The sequence below is a fragment of the Podarcis melisellensis genome (assembly GCF_964234715.1).
Source record: "Podarcis melisellensis genome assembly, chromosome: 1".
Lineage (NCBI taxonomy): Eukaryota > Metazoa > Chordata > Lepidosauria > Squamata > Lacertidae > Podarcis > Podarcis melisellensis.
Window position 1 is genome coordinate 111,633,601 of NC_138528.1, and position 24,149 is coordinate 111,657,749.

The window sequence follows — 24,149 nt, forward strand, 5'->3', positions numbered from 1 at the left end:
TTTCAAACCGGTTTTGGATGATATATTGATATATTGCCTGCCCTATTCTCTATATTAAATATAACTTGGGTATTACAACTGAGAGAGATACTGCAATAATAATAATAATAATAAAATAATAATAATAATAATAATAATAATAATAATAATAATAATAATAATAATTTATTATTTATACCCCGCCCATCTGGCTGAGTTTCCCCAGCCACTCTGGGCGGCTCCCAATCAGTGTTAAAAACAGTACAGCATTACATATTAAAAACTTCCCTGAACAGGGCTGCCTTAAGATGTCTTCTGAATGTCAGGTAATTCTTTATCTCTTTGACATCTGATGGGAGGGCGTTCCACAGGGCGGGCGCCACTACCAAGAAGGCCCTCTGTCTGGTTCCCTGCAGCCTCATTTCTCGCAATGAGGGAACCGCCAGAAGGCCCTCGGCACTGGATCTCAGTGTCCGGGCTGAACGATGGGGGTGGAGACGCTCCTTCAGGTATACAGGACCGAGGCCGTTTAGGGCTTTAAAGGTCAGCACCAACACTTTGAATCATGCTCGGAAACGTACTGGGAGCCAATGCAGATCTCTCAGAACCCGTGTTATGTGGTCCCGGCGGCCACTCCCAGTCACCAGTCTAGCTGCCGCATTCTGGATTAATTGCAGTTTCCGGGTCACCTTCAAAGGTAGCCCCACGTAGAGCGCGTTGCAGTAGTCCAAGCGTGAGATAACTAGAGCATGCACCACTCTGGCGAGACAGTCCGCGGGGAGGTAGGGTCTTAGCCTGCGTACCAGGTGGAGCTGGTAGACAGCTGCCCTGGACACAGAGTTAACCTGCGCCTCCATGGACAGCTGTGAGTCCAAAATGACTCCCAGGCTGCGCACCTGGTCCTTCAGGGGCACAGTTACCCCATTCAGGACCAGGGAATCCTCCACACCTGCCCGCCTCCTGTCCCCCAAAAACAGTACTTCTGTCTTGTCAGGATTCAACCATCAATACTGCAAGCTGATGTGACTAATTTAAATTGGTATCTAACTCAAGTGTTACTTATTTTATCATGGATATGCTACAGTCAGTCTTGAGTGACATGCTTCATGCTATAAGAATGTTAGTTTTATGCAGAATTACAAAACCCGAGTTTTAACTTAGCTGTTTTATTAAAATCAACTCTGAGTAGAAAACTAACACCCAGTTCTAGAATGTTGACAGTCCTTCAGCATTGTGCTAAGTTGTAGTTTTCCTTGAGAAAAAAGCGGAAGAAAGGTTTCGTTAGACCAACATAACAAGCTACTATACTGTGGTCAAAATAAAACCAGTCGGATGGAGGAAGCCTGTGGTGCTGGCTATTTAGGAATAGTGTTTGTTGCTATGGGAACCACAGCTCAGGAACCGTACAGAGGGATTTGGAGAAAACTGGAAGGACTGGGGGAAAGCAGATTAATTGTTATGAAATTGTTATGAAACAGAGGAATTTTATATATATATTGACCGTAAATCTCACAGCCCTGAGATTTACGTTATTTCCTGCTTCCAATTAATTTGTGGAGAATAATATATTGTTAACGAGATTTTCAATTTCCATGATACTTTGGGCAAAGAACCACAGTGTTGGTGCAGCTTTCGTGAGATTCTTAGATATGCTTGACTAGGAAGTCATTACATCACATTTATCTGTTTGGATGTGGTGGAGACATTAACAGACTTATGAATATTCATGTTGTCTGGTTAATTAAGTTAATTGTTCTGCAGGAGTGCTTGCACTTCCAAAGACATTTCCCCCCACAATTTCTGTCTGGTACCTCCATCAGTCAGGCTTCACGTGAACTGGTACTTTTTCCCTTTCTCCCACACTTTAGCACCCTTTAGGAGAAGGTTTGGTTAGCAGGAACAGAAGCATTGGAATAGAAGTTTCATTTTATTGGTAGTGTTGTCCATTTAAAAAATTTGTCTTTTGTAATATGTTGGGAAACACCGCAACTTAAGATGCCGCAACATTGCCATTAATAAGCAGTCTTTTAATTACCTCTGCACAGTGCTGTCACTTGGGAAATGAGAAATCCATTGGCTTGGATCCAGGATACGTTAGTTGTGCTTAGTTCCCATTCAAATCTGTGGAACTTAACATAGCTGTGATTAAATTTTTAGGTTCATTTTAATGGACCTTAGTGCAACTAGGACTGCAGCCTTATACATAGTCACCTTGGGAGTAAGTCCTGCTGAGCTCACTGTGACTTATGAGCATACATGTATGTTAGGATTGTATTATAATTTAGCCTAGATCCAATCCTTTATTTCCATGGAATAAGTAGCCTTTAGTTACAGTTATTTGTTTGTATGCTAGTATTATTGCTAGGACCAAATACATGTTGAGCAACAGTGCAATAATAATATCACGGGACTGCAGAAATAATCAAAAGAATACATTACCTGGAGCCTTTGTTTCGTGGAGGGAGGCTGCATAGTGCAAAATATTTAATTAGACTTTGAATCTTTCACACAAGGATTGCTGAGATCCAAAGGTTTTATGTACTTTGACCTTGACATAGCGTAACTTCTTATGTCAAAAAAACACAACTGGAGCTCTTCCACATGCATGTTTAGGATCTGTGTAACAGACAAGTTAGCTGTTGGAACTCACTCTTGTCCTAGATTAAAGCCAGAGTAGTAAATGGGCAAGAATTGTCTTTCACAAGGAGGTATAGTGGGATACGTACCATCCTCCTTACGAATGCTTCTGGTAACGAGCTCCACTAACCCAGAAGTAGATGCCCCTAGTTGCAAACTTTGCCCCAGGATCAGAGCGGAAGTCATGTGCCAGCGGCATGGCAGCAGCGGGAGGCCCCATTAGTGAAAGCGCTCCTCATGTTAAGAACGGTTTCGGCTTAAGAACGGACATCCGGAACGAATTAAGTTCGTAACCGGAGGTAGCACTGCATGCTTCAAATTGTATACTTTTTAAACATCTGGTTGTGAGACACTGCCATAACCCGACATTATATAAATCAATCCACTTGGATAAATGCTTTTACTAAAGGAATTCAGCTCCCCACTGCCTTAGAGGATTCATTTTGCAATATTCTCTTTTTGTAGAATTATCCTATTCACTTCGCTTTCATTATTGGACACATTGTTGAATATTTACAGGTTCTACAAATATTTTGGCATATACTGTGAATGGCATACAACACACGGTAACTGCAACACTGCACATAATAATGGGTAAGTATCCTATATCTGAAATACTTTAGGAAAAGAATTGATTTTTTTTTTAAAAAAACAATGCTTATTTCCATTAGGAGGAGCACTCATACTTCTAATATACAAAGGTGAAAAGACTGCATTTGCATGAGGAGGGTGAAGGGAGCTAATTTCCAATCTGCTGGGCAGGATGATTTTATTTTTATTTTATTAAATTTCTATACCACCCTTTGTCCAAAGATCACAGGGCAGTTTACAATATCCTCTGGTAGGATGTGACTAGCTCTACCTCTTTCCTTCTCCTGTCTTTTTGAATGTGGGTTGAGGAAGAGGAACATTTGCATTCAAGTTACTTCAGAACCTTTTTGCATTTAGTAATATTAGTTTCAAATAACGATGTGGCACTTCTTAGTAAGATGCTTGGCATTGTTTTCTCAACATGAATGCACAATGCCATTACTTGTTAATTTCTGGAATAAAATCGAACAATAGCTTTGTTTTCAGTATGCATTACAGTTAAAGAGAGGACCACTTCTAGGCATTATAATTACTGCTAAGCACGGCACCTGCCTTTCGAAGAGAGGATTCCTTTGAACATTTCTTGCCATTGTTTGGAAGGAGAGTTTGTGACAAATGGTCCACTTTGCACTCACATTCTTCCTTTGGCCTATTGAGAACTGTATACTCTTTCTTTCACAGCTTGGTCTCCCACTTAAGTGACACTGACTCATTGTCCCACTGTGACAATGGCTCAAAGGACTAAGGAATGCTCTTATTTTGTGTGTTCTGCCTGCTCCCATTTCTTACTACTGTTCTATTGTTTCACATCCTCTTGTGAAAGGCTGTAGCAGTTGCTAATCTTGCTAGGAGGGCATTGGAGGCAGTCTCACTCTTAAACCCAGGGTTGTGGGTTTGAGCCCCACTTTGGGCTAAAAAAAATCCTGCATTGTAGGGTTTGGACTAGATCACTTCCATGGTCCCTTTTAACTCTACAATTCTCTGATTCTCTCTCTCTGAATTTTGAGTCTGAAATCACAGAGTACTCCAGATTCATGCTCACATTCTGTATGCCTTGTGCCAAAGTCTGTTCCAGGAATAATTGGTGGGTAAACGTTTAACTAGGAAAGGAAATTTCTTACTGGCTTATACATAAGACTGTCACTTTATTGGAAAACAGTGGGTATGGGAGTAATTAGTATTACTAAGATCTGCCCTAGAAATATGTTTGAAAGATAGGGTAGAAATGCCCGCAACCAGTACAAGTTTTGCTCAAAATAAGCTTTGTTTATTTGCAAGGGGAAAGGCAACTCAGTGTGATAAAGGCACATTTAAATCAATGTGCTCTTTGTTTATTATGTTATGTTCACATGTTTGCTTTGTGTTTGTGCTGTTTTACCTGAATTCTAAGTAAACTGTCTACTTTATAGCTGAAGGTTACAGATTTTCCACCTTTATTGGGTTAATTGGAGTGACTTTCTGGAGTTAGAAAACAGAACATTTTCATTCATCTAGGAATTTAATATTGACAGAAAAGTATATGGGGGTCCTGACTTTGCAGATATTTTAATTGCCTTTTAAAATTGATAAATACTGAGGACTCTCTTTTGGTTGTGGGCCACCTTGAGCGCTGTGATGAAAGTTGAGGAAAAATGAAATAATATGTGTATGGTACCATTTCAGGGCATGTACAGTCAGTGGACGTGTGCACATTCAGTAGTCCAACCAAGCTACTTCGCTTTGGGTTTTCATCAATGTTTGGGTTTGGATCAAGGGCTCTGGCTTTGGCTGAAAAGCATCGTTGGATGCCATCAAGTCAGCGAAAAGATTTTGCTGTGCTCAAGACACTGGCAAGTCTGAAGTACGATGAATTTGTTTGTTTTTTTAATTATGTTTGTGTTAGTTTTTAGTTTAGTTTAGTTTTTTTAAAAAACCAAAACGTTGTACCATTTGGACCAAAACACATGATTTCATATTATTACCAGTTTGCAAAAGTTTAATGATTGTAGTTGGGTAGCATCAGTAGATATGATACAGATAATAATGACCAGTGGTGGCTGACCAGTGGCCTTCCAGCTGTGGTTGGGTCATTTTGCATCAGCCCCAGCCAGCATGGCTGATGGTCACGGATGGCTGAAATTGTCATGCCACAATATCTGGAGGGACACAAATTAGATACTCCTGATCTAGACTAATAACTACTGTTGGGCTGCAATCATACCCAGCTCTGTGTCAGTAAACCTCTCCAAATTCAGTTCTCCAAAACCAGTGGGATTTACTGTGACATAGATATGTATAGGACTGCATTGTAAACCTTACAGCATTGTAACGTGAAGAAAAAATTGTAATTGTTTAAACCTTGTTGTGTGCACACCTAATAAACATAAGATAAGATAAGATATAATAACTAATCTCGTTCTGTCCTTAGACCAGAATATTGTGAATTATCATTTCTACCTTTGGAGCAAGATGCTCAGGGGGAGGATACGTAAGTAAGACTCAGACAAACAACCACAAGTCTGTATATTCCAAACTTTATCCTATAACAGTTGCAACCCAACTTCAGCTAACTTCAGCACTGTTTGATTTCAATGCAATTTTAATGTGACAAGCATTAGTTGGGACCACTATATTGCAGATCATGTTTTCTTAAAGAAAATGATTAACCACGCACTTAGATATTATTGTTTCCGGTTTTATTATAAGTAGTTCAGAGCTGTCACCAGCACACTCCGCCCCGAAAGCTTTAATCAGAATTCCTGTTGTTTTAGAAATAATGTGCTTAAGATCAAAATGAAATCCCAATTTTCTTTCAAACAATAATTTGCATTTCCTAGCTGAGTGTTCAATCTTCAATTAAATCACAAACATGTTGTGCTTGTTTTTATTTTTTCTTCCACATCGTTCCGTGCCTGTTAATTATTTTATCTGATGCGTTTATTTTTAGAAAGCAGCAAAAGAGACTTAAATCTGGTAAGTTTCCAAGTTTAATCACTTAGCAGGAGAATTAGGTTTTACTCGAAGTAATACGGTGTGGTGTTATATTTAGACGGCAGGGATCACTGGCGCAGAATCCAGGGTCACTTCCTGAACGTGAGCATTATGGCAATCCCTTGCCTCTGCTCAATGGCACCAAGAGGCTTGGCACCTAATACCAGGTCAGTAAGGATTTACAGAATTAGAGTAATGTCTCTAAATTCTGACAACTTATTCTAATGCCTTGGCTTTCCCAAGAATGCGTGCTTATGTCATGAAAAGTCTAGACCCTCTGAGGTTCATGGGGGGGGGGATGAAGATAGTTGAGTTGGACTACCATTGACTCCTCCCTAATCTCAGGAATTGTAATCAGTTTTTGGAGCAGGCAGCTGAGGTCACCCACCTAGAAATAATCATTGGATAATTACAGTGATTAAATTAGTTTACAAGTCTGACTTAAGTGGTAGTCATCAAGTAATAATCTCCCTGGGGCTTGTTGATAGGAAATCTAGTTCTTTAGATCTGACTGATTGATTGTTTCAATACTTTTCTTTCTTTGCGGTTTTCAGTATTTCTTACTACAATAACGTCATCATGACAGTAAATCAGTCAGATCTTATTATCGGAGATTCTTTGACTGCAGTATTTGCAAAACCTTTAAGATTTTTATGGTGCAGAAGACAAGCAATTTTAAGATTTTCTACCAGAGCTCACAATCTCAGGGTAGATATCAAACTCTGGTTGTGAGAATTAACTCTTTGGTTCCTCATCAGTCTCTTTAGTGTTCCCCAAAGTGGCCAATGTAGGATCCTTGCCACAATCCACAAAATTACTGCATTTCCTTCAGGTCAAGTAAGTTGAAGCCCTTAAGGGTTTGACTTGCTAGTAGCTGCCACTATATGTTACAACATCAGCATCTTATGCCATCAGTGGGACTGACTTGCATATGATTGCACTCCCACCGTACATACAGTTGAGGAACTGATCCAGCATGTGTTTCCTTTTCCTTTCTTGTAGTGCCTCCTACCTTTCATTTTGGGTAGAGTGTCTGTTTTGCCTAGGCTGAATTTGTGGCAGGCATTGGATTTAGTAACCAAGTAAAAAGGGTCATGTAGAAATATAGTTAGAATGGTATTTTAACATACAAAATTGTACGGATACAGGAGACTCCCAAGTTTAGAACAGAAACTATTGGTTAACATTACGTTTACAGAACTGAAGAATGTGCCAGCGTTTTCCTGTTCCCACCTCTGATTTTACCAGAAGGGTGTTTTGTTATCAAAGCGAATCACAACAGGTCAATTACTAAAGGCTGCCCCAAATGAGAGAGAAGGAAAGACAGTCCGCACTGTAGAGGTGCTTGGACTGAGCATTTTAATTTTAAAATATTGGCATGGTAGAAGTAATGGAGCCAATGAAGTAGTTCCATTATTTACAAAAATTGTTAGTTTTTATTTAATTCTGAAAATAAGTATAACCTGTAACCTCACTGATAATAAAAATAGACGATTCTGAATAAGTCAACAATGAGATCAAAGATAATTGTGTTAGTTCAATACTTTACTGAACTATGCCATTTTTAGGTTGAATGATGGAAGCATGGCGCTTATTGTTGTGCGGAACACTTCTCGTCCGGAGTTTGTTAAGCACCTGAAAAGATATGCTAGTGTGAAAAACCAGGTAAAGGTTTACTCTTATTTCCTCTGCAACCCAAACTCATTTTGATTAGATTTCTTTAATCGCTGTGCCCAACAGAGGGCACAGAAGATGGAAATGTGCACAATACATCACCCCTCCCCTCAAAAGAGTATCTAAAACATAACATGATGAAGCAGACAAAACTTTAAGATGGGAGGTAAATGCTCCAGGAGATAGCAGTGCCTTGGTAAGGAGACTTAACCTCCTGTCAGAGTAGATTAGCCCACTTTTATCTGATTTTTGAAAATCACCAATCAGACTAATACCGATTAGCCTATTTCCACCCATCTGTTGTGGTTTAGTTATGTATGGTTCTTATATACAGGAGTTACTAGAGTGTAAAGCTGCTAAACTGATTTTAAAAGGGGGGTGGGGGTGGTAAACCAGAAATACTATTGTATTTAAACAGAGACTTCACTGAGATTAAGGGCAAGTGGAGACCCTACGTTTTGTGGGTGGGATTTTTTTCCCCCACCTATATGCAGAGCACAGGTGGACACCATACACAAGCAACAGGCAACCCAGTATCAAACACCACAATTTATCCACAAAGCTTCAATGTACATGTTTGAGAGTGCATACAAGTGTGCATATCTACACACACAAACACACACATAGCACTCATCCAGTTCAGTAGATCTGGAGTCTTGGGGAAGGTGCTTATCCAGATTCATTCTGTAGTGCTCAGCAATGAAGAATATCACATTAAATTGGGTTGGGAATCCATTTTTTTTTTTAATCTCAGCAGCCTCAGCCCTCGTGGCCAATGGTTTGGGATGATGAGAGTTGTAGCCCAGCGCCATCCAAAAGACCACAGGTATCTCCCTGCCCAACCCCAAGATTTGGAAAGCAGGGGATTCAAGAGTTACAGGGGATGAAGTACTATTCTAAATTAATGACCAGTGTATTGAGTCTCCAGGTTAAGGCCACACTAAGGTTCATTGTCTTTGGGCACAACTTCTGGCTGATAAAGTGAACTGCAATGTGGGGCTTAGTGTGATGCATTGCTGCCATAAATCCAAAGGAAAAGAAGGAGCTTTCCTTCATCTTATTGAAGTGGATAAGACAAGTCCTCTTTAGGAGTTATCGGTGGCAGGAAACATGAGAGCAGGGGGAACGCAGGCTTTCTTGGTTCTTTTGCTTTTAAAACTACATGTTTAAGGAGATGTAGCTAAACTCTATGGAGTCATTTGAGATTATTACCCCATCTTTTTTCTTTAATGAAATGAAAGCATAAGGTAACACCAATCCTATAAGGAGAGAGGGAATGTCCTGTTATATTTACAAAATTGTATCTTCTGTTTTTGTGTGTTAGTTCAATTTTCCATTTGTTGAAGCTTTCATTGTTGAAGAGGTCAAGGTCCAATCAAGAACTAGAAAGGAACGCATCACTAGAAACAACTTGAATTCCATAGATCCTGAAGAAAAGAACTACCCATGGAATATAGATGGAGAGTTAATGGAATGGCCATCGGAAGTTTGTGTCCGGTAGTGATATGCTATTGATTGATTGATTGATTGATTGATGATTGATTGTTGTAAGCCCTAAGTGGTCCATTAATCAATGCCTGTTGTTCCTCTGCTTTTTAAAGTTTGGTATGCTATAGTTCAAGACTCTGAACTAGAGAATTGGCAAGTTTATAAAAAACTATGTTAAGTTCTCTCCTTAATCCCTGCATTTTCACTCCATTTTCTGTACAGTCCTGATGCTATTGTAGCTCTGCAGGTGCACACACAGAATGCCATATTGGAATTCCACACTGTGCTTCTGCATGAGTCTTTCTTTAGCCACTACAGTGGTACTTCAGTTTACAAATTTAATCCATTCCGGAAGTCCGTTCTTAAACCAAAACCATTCTTAAACCGAGGCATGCTTTCCCTAATGAGGCCTCCCGCCACCGGTTCAGATTCCATGGTTCAGATTCCATTCTTAGACTGAGGTAAAACCGGGACACTACTTCCGGTTTTGGGGAGTTCTTAAACCAAATCGTTTGTAAACAGGACTGCTCTTAAACCAAGGTACCACTGTATTCCATTAAGCAAAGTACTTTTGCCTTCTTCCTGGGACATTGGTAATATTGGGATCCTTGGCTGGGGTCTTTGCTTCTGACTCCAGCCTGCTGCTGCTGGCTGAGCCCTACTCAGTGACCCTTCCTCTGCCTTCTTTATCTAGAACTGTACATGGGATGGGGGGAGCTTGCACAATAAATAGAAGTCGAATCACACCAGCTTGCACCTGTATGTTGCCGTTGTTGATATACCACATGTGAATTTCTGTAGGGTACAGACTGTGTTCTGTGGATGTTAGGTCCGTATCCAGTGTGCCAGAATTGGGCAGTGCAGACTTAACATTATACCAATCCCTTATTATGCACATTGGAAATGTGTGCCTAGAGTTTAGTGCTGAGTGACACATTTCAACTTCAATTTATGATACATTGTTCTCTTCAATAAATGCTTTAGGCCATATCTAAGCAAATCGCATAGCCCTGTAGGCCAGAAAATGTCACAAAATTGCAGTTGGATTTTACTTCCTTGCTTCATTCTGTTCTAGTGCCTGTTGTGATTGCATAGCGAAACCTTCAGCAGGCCATTGAAACCAGTATGAGATTCATGCTGTAGTCCAGTTCTAGCTGATAACATTGGTTTACATGAAGGACAGACTTCAAAATCTCTGTCCTTGAAATTTCACTTGTGCTGTATTTAGTAGTGATGGTACATAGTTCAGAGTCAATTCAGTTTTACCGAGCTTGCTTGCTGCTTGAATGACCCATTCATATTAATTCCATACACAAATATCCCAGGCACTAAGGCAGACCCACATAATCTAGGAAAGTAACTTTATGAGAAATGTTTAGATTGTAATAGGAAGAGGATTTTTAAATTTTCTGTAGTTTATCCTGTGTGTAAATCTGTGCTCCGATAAAATGCCATAGCAATACTGCAGACAAGTAATGGATTTCCTGTTTTCTTCCTATTACCAGGGTACATCCCCGATTAATTAATCTATATGGCAAGAGTGTTGATGCAGTGGATAATCCAAAAGGATCATGCAGCTGTCTTTAGAAACAATCTAGGAAGAGAAATTATGGATTTTGCTGCTAAATCGAACAACTCAGTTGTATAGGATATGACTGATGCAGATTGAAACCCAAGCTTCAATGAGGCAAATCCCCAACGCATACTTATTTCTGCAGGAAAACTGAATGGTTTTTATATACTTGATTGACATTTTTCAGAGACTGAGGAGAGGGGCTGCAGGGATACGCTACACAGGTAAGGAAGGTGTGGGAGGATGTGGGTTTGTGTGTGCCCTTCACCAGAAGAGAGAGGCCCTGGCAATTGGGTTCTGCGGCTGTTTTTCTGCTCCTTTCAAAGCGGCAGTAGGCAGAACATTTAAGCCTCTTCACCTAAGCACACTTTAGGCAGGGTAGCATTCTTCACCCAAGCTCCCATGCATTACTCAGTGAGTCTAGCTTTTCCCATTACTTTTTATGACTTCCATTGTTTCAGTTCTGCAAACCATTCTGCACATTTCAGTACTGCTGAAAAAAGTGTGTTCCATTAAGCGTTTAAGAAGACCCTTAAACTTTATGCCATCTTCAGTCCCTCCCTAATGCAAATAATTAAGAAAAATGCTTAATTTTGGATTGTGGCCCTGTGAGAGCCGATTACAGTTGAGTAAACATGTTATAGCATAACTGTACTTGCACCTTTTGGCTGCATTCCTGTGCATGCTTACCTGAGAGTAAATCTACCTGAATACAGTAGGATTTTCTTATTGAATATGATTGCACTGGTAATCTTCAAGGTGGGGGCAAGACAACAAAACTAATTTTGCCAAGTAAGTATTTTAGTGTAATTCCTACTCCTCCTAAGTATTCTGGAATAATTTGACAAATACTTCAAATACAAAAAAGTGAATTTATTGAAGTTGGACTCTGAGCAGTTACAATTGATATGTGTCTTTAGTTATTTTTAACTGGCAGAGCATTTTGAACTGACATGGTATCAGATCTTATTTGTATGCAAACTTTTATTGTTATTTTCATAACGACACTTTTATCCTTGTTTGCAAGTTAAATTATGACAACTTTCTAAATATTTGTGCGTCATTGAATTGGTAAAAAATGTAGATCCAGGTCACTTTTGTGCTATGTTTCAGAGTGTTTAATGCTGTTTTAAACTTTGAGGTATACTTTGTGACAGCACAATGATTTGGGGGTTAAAGTGCAGTGTTTCACCTCTGTCTCGAACCCTATTTTAAAAGATGATAATTAAAATATATTGAACAACAAAATCTGCTCTAAATATAATTTCAGAGTTCCTTATATAAACCTGCTCTTAAACAAAATAAATAGAATGGAAGGAATATGACTGCTACATTTCCCTGATCAAAGAAGTCAGTGGGAGAAGAATTACTTGAATATAATTTTAATTTGGATGCTCTGATTGGATATATCTACAAAAAAAAAAATCTGGCAAACTGGAATCTAAAGACTGCACATTAAAAATATATATATCATAGATTCCTGGTTCTGATGGTTTTGTTGCATGAACACACGCAGCTTCAGTTCACAGAAGGTGAGCTCTGCATAGGTGTTGGGGCAGCTATCTCGTGAATGGAAACTCCTATTCGCTAAGGATCCTGCAGTCTTGAGTTTCATAAGGGGCAGACCTATCCAAGCCTCTGAAATGCTGGAGAGATGGAAACCTCTCCTGTTAGGGGTAGCCAGCAGAAACCCTGAAATGAGGGAGTTTGGGGATAGGGCCATCTCAAAATCCTTTGCTGAATCTAATCCACCATCACCAGGGAAAGGGCCCAGGGCTTGGATTTACAGTGGTACCTCGGGTTACATACGCTTCAGGTTACAGGCTCCGCTAACCCAGAAATAGTACCTCGGGTTAAGAACTTTGCTTCAGGATGAGAAGAGAAATTGTGCTCCGGCGTCGCGGCGGCAGCAGGAGGCCCCATTAGCTAAAGTGGTGCTTCAGGTTAAGAACAGTTTCAGGTTAAGAATGGACCTCCGGAACGAATTAAGTAAACCGAGGTACCACTGTACTCCTAAACCACTGTCACCTTCAGAAAGTAGATGCTGTGTTGTGGCACAAATATCAATTTTACATGCACGTGTTGGGGTGTAGAGGAGGGTGAAACAGCTGTGCTCATGTTGCGTCTTGGGTCCAGGTTTGCCCTGGAAAAATGCCCTATTTGTTTGTAGCCCTAAAAGTCCACAATAATACGGGAAAGACAAAGTCCATACACTTATTGTACAGATGACCAAATTCATTAATTTAGTAGGGTCTCTTTCATGCAGATGTACATTAGATAACTTAAGCTCTGATGTAGATAGAAAAAAAGGGTTTGCGTTTTTAATCATATAAAAAAGTACTGTTGGTTGCTGCATCCCAAGCCTGTTCATAATGTTGTTCCTTTTTATATATTCAGCTGAATCCCTGGGCAGTGGAGCTATGCACTCTTAATTCAAGTATGATTCAAATGGCCAAAATTCATTTTAGCAAGTAGTAGCTCTTTCATAGTGTTTTCGCTGGTTTTTCTTCATCTTTGGTGGTCTCGCTTTTATTTGCCATTTTTCTTCAGACATCCTACGATTTGTATTGTAGGAAGCTGAGAAAGGTGAAATCTTTCTTTTCACTTGGATATATCTATGGCAAGGATTTATGACATGTCAATTCTTGAAAACGGTGCCTTCGATTAAAAAAATATATATCCATGTAGAAAAACTTTTAATCATTGTCACTGGTGTCCTCTTGTTTGCTGTTTATAAAGCTCCAGCTTTCCCTTCCATTCTGTTCTTGAGGAAGAAGTTTATATTTTCTTGTAAAGAAACCAACCTAGAAGACACAATTTCAGAACCTATGAAGAAGATGTTAGCAACTAAAAAATAAAATTTACAATTCTATTATACAGTAGTATCTCCGCTTATCTGTGTGGACAGAGCCCTCTTCCACTGAATTAAAGCAGCCCTGATCACTGCAATTGTCTGTGTAAGCAGAGTCCTCTTCCAAAGCTGAGCTAACTAATCAGTGTTCAAAACGCCCCTTGCTCTAGGTACATTTTGCAACAGGGAATTTCATTAATGCAAGCAGTTTCTGAGCTCTGGGTGCAGTACTGCACCTAAAATTTCAGATTAAAACTGCAGAGTGAAAGGAAAGGACCTTTTTCTGCCTCTCCACTTCCAGCTACTCTGTGAAGACTGGAGAAGAGACCCTCTTAAGAATATTAGGGGGGTGGGCAGGGGAAGGACTAGAGTAGACCATGTGAAAAATGAACATATTTTAGCTGCAGTTCATTCATTTTCAGCTTTGTATTCTTATAAAAAAGTGTGCCTAGACATTCCGTTGTTGCGCCCATAACCTAGGCTTAAGGTGCCATTTAGCTCTTAGCTTTCATATCTAAGTTTCTAACACTGTAACTAATGTGTGCCCTCCCCCAGATGTTCCTGGACTGCAACTCCCACTGACTGTGGCTAATGGGACATAGAGTCCAACCACAGCTGGAGGGGCCACATGATTTAAACAAAAAGGAAAAATTTGGGGTGGCTGTTCAGGAAGTAGCACTATGAGTTTCCAGAAAGTATTCTCTTCAGCAGTTGCCAATAAATAATCACAACAGTGCCAACACAAATGGCACTGTAAACTGCAGAATGTCTGTCATTCATCAAAGGCCATTATTTAGTAAGATAGAAATGAATTTAAGGCTTTGTTGCCTAACTTTACCCCAAAAGTCTGGCTCTGCAGATGTGATAACTTACCATGACTGTTTTAGAAATAAAAGTGGGAACTTTTCCAGGGAAGAAAAACTTCTCATTCCTCAACCCATGTAATGACCAAGGCCTCCCTCCAATGAAAAAAAGAACTTTGAAAAATGAGTATAAAAGCTGCACTTTAGAATAAATTTGTGGGCAGTAGGAAAGCAAGGGTGACTCTTCCATTGTGATGAGATCTAGGGGGGGAAACAGTCCAAAAAGCAAATAGATGTATGAATTAAATCTGCAGTACTTACCTTCCATAAAATATATGCAAGAATCAAAAGCAAAGCAATTCCAACTAGTGAACCCAGTCCAATGAGCAACATTGTTACACTAGGTTTTGGTTTTTGGTTATGAAGTCCCTCCAGAATGACCTGCACAAATAAGGAACATCCAGCAGTTAACCATCAAGGATTCTATAGAGACTGTACCAGGTTTCTCATACACACAAACTTATATGGCTTGTATCCTTCAGGGTGTATAAATTAGACGGTCAGGTTTTGTATCCACAGCAGTGACCAGAGGAGGAACGGCAGCTAGGAGGAGCACAGAACGAAGAAACACCATGGTGCACTTCCATCAGCACAACCAGATGAACTTTTTTCCAGCTGAAAACAGCTAAGGGTTTGGCGGGTCACTTAACCATTTTTGTCCCTGTTGTAGCAACGGCTGTGTGGTTTTTGATTGTATTTTTACAGACGCATCATGGACCACCTGAATGAAGCTCATGTGTGACTGGCCTGAATACTGCTTCCCCAATCAAATGCTGTGTTTAAAAATACTTACATAGGTAGTTTGCTTGTCCTTGTGCAGTTCAATGACTTTAGGATTCTGATCTGCTGAAACACTCGCTTTTACTTCAAATGTAAGTGCAGAAGCTGCATCCTGTTTTTAAAAAAGATAGGTTTATACCACTTGGAGGGAACACGCGAAAGACACCATGAAATGTTAAATTGAATTTATAAATATAGGCTCAGGAATCCACTTAGGCCATGCAGGCAATGTTAAGCCCATTTCAGGTCCCATGGATTTGAGCGGGAGGGAGGAAGAAATTAAGCACATGCTTTATAATAATAATAATAATAATAATAAATTGTATTTATATCCCGCCCTCCCCAGCCGAAGCCGGGCTCAGGGCGGCTAACAACACCAAAATAGTGCGACATTATAAAAACATTATAAAAATTAATTAAAATCAAGATTAATGGCAGCCATAAAGTTTTGTAAAGGTTGCCAAAGGAGGGAGTCAGGCTGCGCCCTAACCAAAGGCCTGGCGGAACAGCTCTGTCTTGCAGGCCCTACGGAAAGATGTCAAGTCCTGCAGGGCCCTTGTCTCTTGTGACAGAGCATTCCACCAGGTTGGAGCCGCAGCCGAAAAGGCCCTGGCTCTAGTTGAGGCCAGCCTAACCTCTCTGTGGCCTGGGACCTTCAAGGTGTTTTTGTTTGAAGACCGTAGGTTCCTCTGTGGGGCATACCAGGAGAGGCGGTCCCGTAGGTACGAGGGTCCTAGGCCGTATAGGGCTTTGAAGGTTAAAACCAGCACCTTAAACCTGATCCTGTACTCCACCGGGAGCCAGTGCAGCTGGTATAGCACCGGATGAATGTGATCTCGCAGCGAAGACCCCGTAAGGAGTCTCGCTGCGGCATTCTGCACCCGCTGGAGTTTTTGGGTCAGTCTCAAGGGCAGCCCCACGTAGAGCGAGTTACAATAATCCAGTCTGGAGGTGACCGTCGCATGGATCACAGTAGCTAGGTCAGGGCGAGAGAGGTAAGGAGCCAACTGCTTAGCTTGGCGGAGATGAAAAAATGCCGCCTTTGTAATAGCTGCAATCTGCGCCTCCATGGAGAGGGAGGTATCGAAGATTACACCCAAACTCTTAACGGACGGTGCTGGCACTAATTGCACCCCCGCAAGAGATGGGAGCTGCCCCCTCAGTCCCATATCATCCCGTCCCAGCCAGAGGACCTCTGTCTTCGAAGGATTTAACTTCAACCGGCTCCCACGTAACCATCCAGCCACAGCTTCCAAGCATCTGATCAGTGTGTCTGGGGCCGAGTCAGGATGGCCATCCATCAACAGATAGAGTTGGGTGTCATCAGCATACTGATGGCAGCCCAGCCCGAAACTCCGGACAAGCTGGGCGAGGGGGCGCATAAAGATGTTAAAAAGCATCGGGGAGAGAATCGCACCCTGAGGCACTCCACACACCAAGGAGTGGCGCGATGACAATTCCCCCCCAAGCGCCACCCTCTGTCCCCGACCAGAGAGAAACGAGCGCAGCCATTGAAGGACTGTGCCCTGGATCCCCACGTCGGCAAGGCGGTGGTCCAGAAGTTCGTGATCGACCATGTCAAAAGCTGCTGACAAATCTAGAAGAATCAGCAGCCCCGACCCGCCTTGATCCAGCTGTCTACGAAGATCATCTGTTAGGGCAACCAGAGCCGTCTCGGTCCCATGACCAGCGCGGAAGCCGGACTGGAATGGATCCAGAGCCGATGTTTCATCCAGAAACCCACCAAGCTGTTCAGCAACCGCTCTCTCAATCACCTTACCCAGGAACGGAAGATTCGAAACCGGGCGGTAATTGGATAGATCTAAAGGATCTAATGATGTTTTCTTTAAGAGCGGGCGCACCACTGCCTCCTTCAGTTCCCCTGGGAATGTCCCCGTGCCAAGGGACAAATTGATGATATCCCCCAGGAGGACCCGCACCTCGTCTGGACACGCTCTAATCAGCCAAGACGGGCACGGGTCAAGAGGACAGGTGGTGGGCTTTCCAGCTCGGAGGAGTCTGTCCACATCGGCTGGGGATATCCGGTCCCTGCCACTGAAATTAGTGAGTCTAATAAGCACAAAACCATTAATGGATTTTGCTCTTTGTGAGGCTTCTGACCCTTGGGTACATGCATTTAATTACGATTATTCAAAGATGAAAATATTTACCATATTCAACACTGAAGGAGTTGCTTCCAGCTGAACGTGAACAGTTGCTTCTTTCCCGTTTTCCATGTTTCCAAAATTGCAAAATATTTGCAAACAGAGTGAGTCATCTTTCATACAGTACTTCAGAAGAAAGAGAAAAATTGTATGAGATGCAACTTATACACAGCTATTTTTAAAAAAAAAAAAAAATTAAACTGACCAGCCTTATGCAGGGATTAACAAGTTTCTCTGAGCGATTGTCACAGTTTCAGAGACATTTGGAGGCTATAATTCTTTCTGCTTCTGTTACTCTGGAGCTTGCTTGGAAAAGTTTCAGCAAGGACTTGCCTGCTTATGCTGTTTCTCATAAACGGCTACCAGTAATGTTGTTCATTGTTCTAAATCTTTCCGCACTATTTCTCTTGCTAGCTTGCTAGAATATAGCTTTTTTAGATGCATCCACAAATGTGGTTTTGTCATTTTTATCTTCCCACAAAGCTGGGCTTTCTCCTAGTCCTATCTGATGGTGATGGGGTTGAACATGGGACCTTCTGCTTGCAGAGCAGATGCTTTACCACTAAGCTTCCCTCCTTCCCAGGGATTTCAGTGTTTTGGTAAACTTCTGATGAAGGCCTCATCCACACTTAAGGTTCTCCATCTCCTAAAATTGTGGTTTGGAGACTGAATACAACACACATTCCTCTCCCCCTCCCCTGGAGCTAACCATGGTTAGCTTTGAAGCAAAGTTTGCAACCAAAGTTATAAAAGTTGGTTTACATATTCTGATATTCTGATTACACCTCCTTAAAGGGGAGAAGTGGGGAACTTACACATGGAAGAAGAGGCAGTGTGATTTCTTAACCATAGTTGGGCTGATTTAGATACCAACTTTCTGATCTTTCTCACAAAACATTTCTGAAGCACCAGGGGCTATGCCAAAAGTGCCTCAGATACGGATGCCCCAGTGTTAGCTCAATTTTGAAACACCAGTTTAATGAATATTGCAAATGCCAATCCATTTATGGTAGATACATTGCATTTACTGTTTGGCCATGTAGGGAAACTTGGCTACATGGAGTTTGAGTGCTTCCTTCGCTTTGCACCAGAGGTGGGAACCAGACCCATCACATTCACTGAGGAAGCTAAAAGCATGGGTACTGTTAAGTTGTGGATGCAGGGATTGGAAACAGCATAGCCACACAGGGGGGTTTCCAGACAGGCAGCTGATGAGCCAAGACTACCCAGACTCCCTTGCTACAGCATTTTAAGGACTATTGTCAAGAGAGACATAGACCTGCCTTCCTGCCATTGCCAGCTACTGCAGATAGCTGGAGGGTTGTTAATTTTAGAGGATAAAGAGGGAACATATGGACAGCAACATGATTTTAGATATTATGGCAAGTCCCTACATGGCAGTTACTAAAGCCCTAAATATGACGGGGGTTTTCAGTATGTTTATATAGCCAAAGTGGCTGGCAGGCCTGCAGCTTTAAAAACCACTTAAATGCAAAAAGCAAAACATGCAGAAATCAGCAACCAATGATTTTAAAAACTTGTTTATGTGTTGATTACACCTTCCTTTAAAAAAAAGAAAAAAGGTGTCACAAAAGGTTAAAGGTAAAGGTACCCCTGACCATTAGGTCCAGTTGCGGACGACTCTGGGGTTGCGGCGCTCATCTCACTCTATAGGCCGAGGGAGCCACCGTTTGTCTGCAGACAGTTTCTGGGTCATGTGGCCAGTATGGCCACTTCTGGTGAACCAGAGCAGCGCACGGAAACACCTCTTTCTTCCATACATGATCAAACCCAGTTTTCTGATACCAAAATCTGCTCATCTAGTTAATATGAACATGCAATATAAAAGTGTGGAATAGGAAGTCATAATGGGTTGGATCCAGAGTGTCCCCTCCTGCAAATAGAAGGGACTGAGATCCAGGAAAGGAGGAACATGGTGGGAAATTACCGTATTTTTTTGCTCTATAAGACTCACTTTTTCCCTCCTAAAAAGTAAGGGGAAATGTGTGTGCATCTTATGGAGCAAATGCAGGCTGCACAGCTATCCCAGAAGCCAGAACAGCAAGAGGGATCGCTGCTTTCACTGCGTAGCGATCCCTCTTGCTGTTCTGGCTTCTGAGGTTCAGAATTATTTTTTTTCTTGATTTCCTCCTCCAAAAACTAGGTGTGTCTTGTGGTCTGGCGCGTCTTATAGAGCGAAAAATACGGTATTTTTACCAATTCCCCCTCCCCTCTGCAGCCCCTTCCTCAAATCTTCTACAACAGCCTTAAAGGGGCTACTGGGATGCAAGAGACAATGTCTTCCTCTTCCATTGGTAGCATCCCATGAATGGATTCTGCTCATGGACATTCTGGATTCAAACCCATCTCTCTAACAAAATTGATTGAATAAAGTCAAGAAATTACCAGCCCCCTCTTATCAAGCTTCGTAAAGAATGTAATGAGATCGTGCAATATATTTCCATTTGTCTCCGGCAGAGTGCAGTCTCTTATATACTTCTTGTATGTACAGTTTCCATCAGTTGTCTAAAAAAGGAACAAAAGCAAAATTAGATTGTAGTTTCTGAACCTTGGGTGCTATTCCACACTAGTCCTACTCAAGAGTAGACTCACTGACATTAATGGACACGGCCAACATATTCATTTATTCCAATAGGCCTTCTCTGAGCTGAATTACTGCCCCTTGTGCAAACCTTTACTCTATAAACACATTTAAGCTGCAGTCCCATCCCTGTCTGCTGATAAACCCTACTGAACTCGTTGGAGTAAACCACATTGTTTTTAATAGTCCTTTAAATAATAGAATCATGGAATTGTAGAGTTGGAAGGGACCCAGAGGGTCATCCAGTCCAACTCTCTGCAATGGAGGAATCTCAACTAAAGCATAGGTTTTAGTACAGATAGCTTTGGGAAGAGAGAGAGAGAATGGGTCCAGTGTATAACCATTATCCATGGCTAAATTTGCCGCATTTTTTCCTCAAACTATGCTGAAGGGAGGGTGGGTGGGTTTCTAAATAAATGTAGGGCCAAACTAGCTGATATGTAGGCTCTGTGCCACAGCACATGCTACTGGGGAAGAGCGGAGGGCAAGTACAAGTAGATCCAGAGCTGATGAAGCGGCTGGGCCAAAGCCGAAAGGACGCTCAGTTGCGGATATGCCTGGAAGCGAAAGGAAAGTCCAATGCTGTAAAGAAAAATATTGCATAGGAACCTGGAATGTAAGAACCATGAACCTGGGTAAGTTGGAGGTGGTCAAAAATGAGATGGCAAGAATAAATATTGACATCCTGGGCATCAGTGAACTAAAATGGACGGGAATGGGTGAATTCAGTTCGGATGACCATCATATCTACTACTGTGGGCAAGAAACCCGTAAAAGAAATGGAGTGGCCCTCATAGTCAACAAAAGAGTGGCGAAAGCTGTACTGGGATGCAATCTCAAAAATGATAGAATGATCTCGATACGAATCCAAGGCAGACCTTTTAACATCACAGTAATCCAAGTTTATGCACCAACTACTTGTGCTGAAGAAACTGAAATTGACCAATTCTATGAAGACTTACAAGACCTTATAGAAGTGACACCAAAGAAGGATGTTCTTCTCATTATAGGGGATTGGAATGCTAAAGTAGGGAGTCAAGAGATAAAAGGAACAACTGGCAAGTTTGGCCTTGGAGATCAAAACAAAGCAGGGCAAAGGCTAATAGAGTTCTGTCAAGAGAACAAGCTGGTCATCACAAACACACTTTTCCAACAACACAAGAGACGACTCTACACATGGACATCACCAGATGGGCAGCATCGAAATCAGATTGATTATATTCTCTGCAGCCAAAGATGGAGAAGCTCTATACAGTCAGCAAAAACAAGACCTGGAGCTGACTGTGGCTCAGATCATCAGCTTCTTATAGCAAAATTCAAGCTTAAACTGAAGAAAGTAGGAAAAACCACTGGGCCGGTAAGATACAATCTAAGTCAAATCCCTTATGAATACACAGTGGAAGTGAGGAACAGGTTTAAGGATTTAGATTTGGTGGACAGAATGCCTGAAGAACTATGGATGGAGGCTCGTAACATTATACAGGAGGCAGCAACGAAAACCATCCCAATGAAAAGGAAATGCAAGAAAGCAAAGTGGCTGTCCAATGAGGCCTTACAAATAGCGGGGGAGAGAAGGCAAGCAAAATGCGAGGGAGATGGTGAAAGATACAGGAAATTGAATGCAGATTTCCAAAGAATAGCAAGGAGAGACAAGAAGACCTTCTTAAACGAGCAGTGCAAAGAAATAGAGGAAAGCAATAGAATGGGAAGAACCAGAGATCTGTTCAAGAAAATTGGAGATATGAAAGGAACATTTCGTACAAAGATTTCCATAATAAAGGACAAAAGTGGAAAGGACCTAACAGAAGCAGAAGACATCAAGAAGAGGTGGCAAGAATACACAGAGGAATTATACCAGAAAGAAATGGATGTCTCGTATACCCCAGGTAGTGTGGTTGCTGACCTTGAGCCAGACATCCTGGAAAGTGAAGTCAAATGGGCCTTAGAAAGCACTGCAAATAACAAGGCCAGTGGAAGTGATGGTATTCCAGCTGAACTATTTAAAATTTTAAAAGATGATGCTGTTAAGGTGCTACACTCAATATGCCAGCAAGTTTGGAAAACTCAGCAGTGGCCAGAAGATTGGAGAAGATCAGTCTACATCCCAATCCCAAAGAAGGGCAGTGCCAAAGAATGCTCCAACTACCACACAATTGCACTCATTTCACACGCTAGCAAGGTTATGCTTAAAATTCTACAAGGAAGGCTCAAGCAGTATGTGGACTGAGAACTCCCAGAAGTGCAAGCTGGATTTAGAAGAGGCAGAGGAACCAGAGACCAAATTGCAAACATGCGCTGGATTATGGAGAAAGCTAGAGAGTTCCAGAAAGACATCTACTTCTGCTTCATTGACTATGCAAAAGCCTTTGACTGTGTCGACCACGGCAAACTATGGCAAGTTCTTAAAGAAATGGGAGTGCCAGATCACCTCATTTGTCTCCTGAGAAATCTCTATGTGGGACAAGAAGCTACAGTTAGAACTGGATATGGAACAACTGATTGGTTCAAAATTGGGAAAGGAGTACGACAAGGCTGTATTTTGTCTCCCTGCTTATTTAACTTATATGCAGAATTCATCATGCGAAAGGCTGGGCTGGATGAATCCCTAGCCGGAATTAAGATTGCCGGAAGAAATATCAACAACCTCAGATATGCAGATGACACAACCTTGATGGCAGAAAGTGAGGAGGAATTAAAGAACCTTTTAATGAGGGTGAAAGAGGAGAGCGCAAAATATGGTCTGAAGCTCAACATCAAAAAAACGAAGTTCATGGCCACTGGTCCCATCACCTCCTGGCAAATAGAAGGGGAAGAAATGGAGATAGTGAGAGATTTTACTTTCTTGGGCTCAATGATCACTGCAGATGGTGACAGCAGCCACGAAATTAAAAGACGCCTGCTTCTTGGGAGAAGGGCAATGACAGGCCTAGACAGCATCTTGAGAAGTAGAGACATCACCTTGCCAACAAAGGTTCGTATAGTTAAAGCTATGGTTTTCGCAGTAGTGATGTATGGAAGTGAGAGCTGGACCATAAAGAAGGCTGATCACCGAAGAATTGATGCTTTTGAATTATGGTGCTGGAGGAGACTCTTGAGAGTCCCATGGACTGCAAGAAGATCAAACCTCTCCATACTGAAGGAAATCAATCCTGAGTGCTCACTGGAAGGACAGATTGTGAAGCTGAGGCTCCAGTACTTTGGCCACCTCATGAGAAGAGAAGACTCCCTGGAGAAGACCCTGATGTTGGGAAAGATGGAGGGCACAAGGAGAAGGGGACGGCAGAGGACGAGATAGTTGGATAGTGTTTTCGAGGTTACCAGCATGAGTTTGACCAAACTGCGGGAGGCAGTGGAGGACAGAGGTGCCTGGCGTTCTCTGGTCCATGGGGTCACGAAGAGTCGGACACGACTAAACGACTAAACAACAACAACGTGCCACAGCAGCTAATAGGGATGAGGCAGCTGGAGGAGAATTTTCAGTCCTTACTGGTGGGATTTTAAACAACTATTTACCAAGCTGTGTTTTATGGCTATGGAAAGGACACAAAGTGGATGGAGACAACTGGATGACTCAGGATGTCTGACACATGCAGATCTTTGCACCTGTACAGCTGACATGAAAGGTGTCTTGTGTGACACAGCAATCCCTACTGGTTACACAGCTGCAAACTGCTCAGTATTTTACTGCTTTGATACAACCTTCCTACTTGCCATACATAGAGTAAACCAGGCATACCTGGACATCCAGAATATTAAACAACTTGATTTCTCTAGGAACAAAAGAATTGGGTATCTGTATCACCAGGCTTACACCAGGAGCCATACTTAGTCCCAGATTGCTGACCTAAGGAGTAAAGAACACAATTATGGTAGAATCTCATCTGAAACTGGAAATCAAACCAGACTTATATAATACCTGCTGTTTTTGCTCTCTGAAACACAAACATTTGAAAGATATGTTCACGTATCCAGGTTT

The 24,149-nt window shown here is 41.7% G+C and overlaps 2 protein-coding genes across 3 annotated transcripts in view; one reads left to right on the forward strand and one right to left on the reverse strand.

The window, feature by feature from the left end:
- CERKL (CERK like autophagy regulator) overlaps nt 1-12,160 on the forward strand; it is a 35,685-nt gene extending 23,525 nt beyond the window's left edge. The window contains exons 6-13 of the mRNA XM_081927556.1: nt 3,136-3,210; nt 4,870-5,047; nt 5,615-5,674; nt 6,134-6,159; nt 6,236-6,344; nt 7,746-7,842; nt 9,176-9,348; nt 10,845-12,160. Coding sequence (XP_081783682.1) covers nt 3,136-3,210; nt 4,870-5,047; nt 5,615-5,674; nt 6,134-6,159; nt 6,236-6,344; nt 7,746-7,842; nt 9,176-9,348; nt 10,845-10,926 — 800 coding nt within the window. The 3' untranslated portion in view covers nt 10,927-12,160. The remainder of the gene's footprint in view (nt 1-3,135; nt 3,211-4,869; nt 5,048-5,614; nt 5,675-6,133; nt 6,160-6,235; nt 6,345-7,745; nt 7,843-9,175; nt 9,349-10,844) is intronic.
- ITGA4 (integrin subunit alpha 4) overlaps nt 11,765-24,149 on the reverse strand; it is a 54,343-nt gene continuing 41,958 nt past the window's right edge. The window contains exons 23-29 of one of the 2 annotated variants that reach the window (XR_014168638.1): nt 23,910-24,017; nt 19,978-20,097; nt 17,578-17,697; nt 15,420-15,518; nt 14,888-15,007; nt 12,932-13,716; nt 11,765-12,707 (exon numbers count right to left, since the gene is read on the reverse strand). Coding sequence is in view for 1 of the 2 variants with exons in the window: in XM_081912665.1 (XP_081768791.1) it covers nt 13,609-13,716; nt 14,888-15,007; nt 15,420-15,518; nt 17,578-17,697; nt 19,978-20,097; nt 23,910-24,017 (675 nt within the window). In the remaining variant the exon portion in view is untranslated. Of the gene's footprint in view, nt 13,717-14,887; nt 15,008-15,419; nt 15,519-17,577; nt 17,698-19,977; nt 20,098-23,909; nt 24,018-24,149 lie in introns of both variants that reach the window. The other variant, XM_081912665.1, reaches the window with a different exon arrangement.